This window comes from Montipora capricornis, chromosome 13 (assembly GCF_036669925.1).
Source record: "Montipora capricornis isolate CH-2021 chromosome 13, ASM3666992v2, whole genome shotgun sequence".
Taxonomy (NCBI): Eukaryota; Metazoa; Cnidaria; class Anthozoa; order Scleractinia; family Acroporidae; genus Montipora; species Montipora capricornis.
The window spans coordinates 33,951,202-33,955,407 of record NC_090895.1 but is presented as its reverse complement, the minus strand read 5'-3'; the positions used below and the strand labels follow the sequence as shown (position 1 = coordinate 33,955,407).

The window sequence follows — 4,206 nt, the reverse complement described above, 5'->3', positions numbered from 1 at the left end:
TCCTGGGTTTTGTTTTTCACTGCGAAATCTATTCCTCTTTGGGATGGCTCATGAGAATGAACTCTGCAGGGTAGACTTTGTACCATTCCACTTCCTGTGAAGAGATTTCACGCAAGGACAGCACACAAACGTTATTTGACTTATTTTGTCTATTGTATGCTTCCTTTTAACAGCCTGTTGCATTCTTAAAACTCTCAATCAGTAATACCTAATGGTGCCTAAATTTAAAGAGTGATTTGCACAAATCGAGTTTCGCCCCTCTTTTGATTACTCCTCGATCGTGACGCGAAAGGGAAACGGAAAGACCTTTAAGGTGGCGCAAACCAGTTCAACACTTTCTAGAAATCTTGTTATAAGACGGGTTGACACTACAACACTTTATCACATAATAACAATGTTATGGTACCATGTAAAACATCAATTATTGCTGAACAAGATCCAGTCGTTTTTGTGACGTAACAAGTTACCATGACAACAGGAAAGCCTTGCAAAAGTACCCTATATTTTGGCCTTAGTTGCTCATATCTGAAAAACAAACTTGATGACCCCACCCAATTGTTTTATTGCACTAAAGTGATCAGCAGGCCAAGATGAAACCCTCTGCAAGGTTTAAAAAAACTATGTGGAGCGAATTCAGAGCTACCTTAAATTTCAAATATTTCATGGTGGCTCTGATCCGCTCCACATAATTTTTTTAAACTTTGCAAAAAGTTTATTCTGGCATGCTGATTACATTTTAAAAATAAAAAATGGGGGTCACCGAGTTCGTTTTTGAGATATGAGCAGCTAAAGCCAAAATATGGGGTGTTTTTCCAAGGCTTTCCTGTTGCCCCAGTAACTTTTTTCGTCACAAAAATGACCGAATCTTTTTCAGCAATAATTGGTGTTTGATATGGTACCATAACATTGCTGTTAAGTTATAAAGTGTTGTAGTGTCAATCCTTCTGATAAAAACGTTTTTTTCAAGTGTTGAAACTGATTTGAGCCACCTTAAAGTGCATTCGCCTCCCACCAATGGGGCCCGGGTTCGATTCCAAGACGCTGCGTCATATGTGGGTCCGGGTTGAGTTGGTATATACGCCATGGGAGAGTGCCATGGATGCACCGTAATACCAATCTATGTACTGTATATAAGCATCACTTAAGGTTCTTTGCTTCCTTAAGATGCTTTGCTTACTTAGTTTGTTGGTTCTCTACTCTGCTCCCAGAGGTTTTTCTCCGGGTACTCCGGTTTTCCACCCTCCTCAAAACCAATATGATTTGATATGTATTGAACTGTGAAGATTATTCATCTAGTAGGCATTACTGAAAAAAAGCAAGGATTAAATCTTGTACTAGAAACTACTATGTTAAACTTGACGACGTTTCGTCCAAAACCATCTGACTTCATCAGTTCAATGGTGGAGTCGTGACTAGTCATGCAATACGCGTGACTAGTCACATGAGAGACGGCGCAGAATGTTGCGTAGCAACTCGTCCCATCCACAAGCTGGGTGTCATTCGGTCGCTCGAGTATCGGGCTAACAGCGTCATTACCAATCAGGCCCGGGTTGCTCGAAGCATGGTTAGCGCTAACCAGGGTTAAATACCATGGAAACCTACAGATTTTGATACCTCTTAACCAACGGTTAGCATGCACTAACCAGGCCCTGAGCAACCGGCCCCAGAGTGACATTAATGAAGAGGTTTCCTATGTTGGCGATGCCCTCGGGAAATGTGGCTATCCAAAATGCTGAAAATGGGCTTTCCGGAAGGCAACAGAAAGCGATCAGGATAGGTCTTCCACCACCCCGTACTCCCGTTCGAGTGGCATTCAGAGAGCCCTGGCTAAGATTACTATCCCCTATATCCAGGGCTTAAGCGAGAGAGTTAAGAAAGCCCTTAAACCAGTGTGCGTCACCACGACCTTCAAACCGGCTAACTCACTACGTGACAAACTGGTCCATGCGTGCACACCCAGGCTGCGATGAGACGTGCATCGGTGAGACCAAGCAAACCCTTGGCCAACGATTCGCGCAACACACCAAACCTGCGTACTACGAGGACCAGAACTCCGCAGTCCGGCTTCACCCATGCCAAAACAACAGGGCATCAAATCTCCCCAGAGGTAGCTATCTTGGACCAGGAACGTCGTCAAGTTTAACATAAGTCTAGTACAAGATTTAATCCTTTTTTTTTTTTCATTTGATATGTATTAATTTGCGGCTCAAGACAGACTATTAGGGAGCCTAAGCACGCGATGTTTTCGAGCCTCGGGAATCACATGACATTGTAGGACGGTAGTCTCTTCCAGATTTTCAAACTAATCGTCTTTGATAGAGAAAAGTTATTTAGCAATATAAAAGTGGTGGTGACAAGACAATTTGAAAAGGAAAACAGCTCACTTTCGGTTGTTGTTCGTGGCTAAAAACGTCTGGTCCCAGTTGTTCAAAAGGTGGACAACGCTATCCACCGGATAAATCACTATCCATTGGATAGCTCCCTATTATTAATCTTAGCGCTCCTTTTAAGCATGAAAACAACAACTTTATGTCGACATGCTGCGTACAGTAGGGTATGTAGCTGTATACAAAATAGTGTTTGAAGCAAGATCAGCCGGAGTGTAGCTAGCCTGCAAAGCAGGCGTGTGTTTGTTTTGGTAAGAACTATTGGCCAACATCTAACAGTGGCCGGAGGCCAGTCAAAAAATTGCACTCAATGATAGGCCTCACTCAATCCTCCACACTCAATCCTCTACCGGCTGTGTGCTTTCAAAATAGCAGCCCATTACGAACTTTAGACATTGATCAAGCGTCCGCCTGCCAAAAAACGCCTGCTCTGCAGGCTAGAGTGTAGCCGCTTTCTTCTGAATTTCTAGGCGTTGCAGGTAAGTGCGTTTTAAGAAGCGACATCTTTACTAACCGCGTGCTGTTTATTTACTGCGGAATGTTTAACATATTCGCGAGATTCTTCCTTTGGTTGGAAAACAGGCAGAACTCAGGAAAACGATATCTCCGGTCGGCGACTTAATCATGTGAGCTCCAAAGTTGTCTTCACCGTGCATTGCACTCGTATTTAGAGGTTTCGCAAAAACAAGAATGATTTGGGTCCGAGTCTGAGATGGCATTAGATTAATCGAGAGGCAAATTAACAGACACACTGAGCTGGCGATTTTTCACTGGGAAAGGTCAACGCCGTGTAATCATGACATCGATAAATGTTTGTTAAAGCAGTTAAAGGGAAAACTTCTGAGCGTTTCCATAAATAACTGGGCTCAGTATCTTATTTGTGATCAATACAACTTTTCACTCATTTATTTGATGTAAATTTATGTAAGATTGTTTGTAACCTTCATCAAATCTTTTTTTGGAAACTCATGGATTACAAAAGAGCACACGTTAATCATCTTTACATGCATTTTCTATACTTTTTACATCTTATAAAAGAACGACTGTTTGACTGTGGAACAAGGGCACATTAGAAAACTCAAGCAACACAAGAAAGTTTTTGTAGAATCAAATACTGAATAGCCATACATACACTAGTAAAGATATTCCAAACTTGTTGCTCCAGTCCTCCTCTAAGTACCTCACAATCAACAGTTTCCTTTATTTATTCCAGGGAAAATAACCTTTACAACGATCCATTACTTTTCAAGACAACTTTTTCCTTCCGAAATCGATGTCTGCTTTAAAAGTCAGTTATATTGCAGTCATTGTAACATGAAGGAAAATCGTTGAAATCTTTAAAATGTAAAAACCACTGTGATCACGCTTCTAAATGCGGAGTTTTCCTGTATAAAAATAATATTTGAAAATAAACGATTTCGTAAAATTGAGCTACATGGATTGGTTAGGTTACGATGAAAAACATGTCTGTTAAGCTTTGGAAAAAAAATTGGTAGCGTATTCACAGAAAAGCAACGGAATGCTCAAATGTAGGTCAACTTAAACAAGCAGAGCAGTCAGGATTAGCTGTATAGTAAAACGAAATGTCCCTTGATGGGAAAATGCCATGCGAGAAAACAAACGTCTTCCGTCAACAATCGTAGTCACACAGCATGTCTTGAATGTAGGCGTAGATAACAAATGCGACGTACATCAAGAAAAAAGAAGTACCCATTTGTTTATTAAGTTTAAAACGCACGCCAGCAAAAATCCCCAGGCAAATAAGAAGAATTATCAGGAGAATGAAACCAAACTTCACGTGTGGTACAACTACAATACT

The 4,206-nt window shown here is 41.1% G+C and overlaps 1 protein-coding gene across 3 annotated transcripts in view; it reads right to left on the bottom strand.

Moving 5' to 3' along the window:
* Window positions 1–3,261: 3,261 nt before the first annotated feature.
* Window positions 3,262–4,206, bottom strand: part of LOC138028490 (sodium/potassium/calcium exchanger 4-like) — a 14,269-nt gene continuing 13,324 nt past the window's right edge. For all 3 annotated transcript variants that reach the window (XM_068876044.1, XM_068876043.1, XM_068876042.1), the window contains one exon: window positions 3,262–4,206. This exon is cut by the window's right edge and continues 18 nt beyond it. In XM_068876044.1, the coding sequence (XP_068732145.1) occupies window positions 4,018–4,206 (189 nt within the window). In that variant the 3' untranslated portion in view covers window positions 3,262–4,017.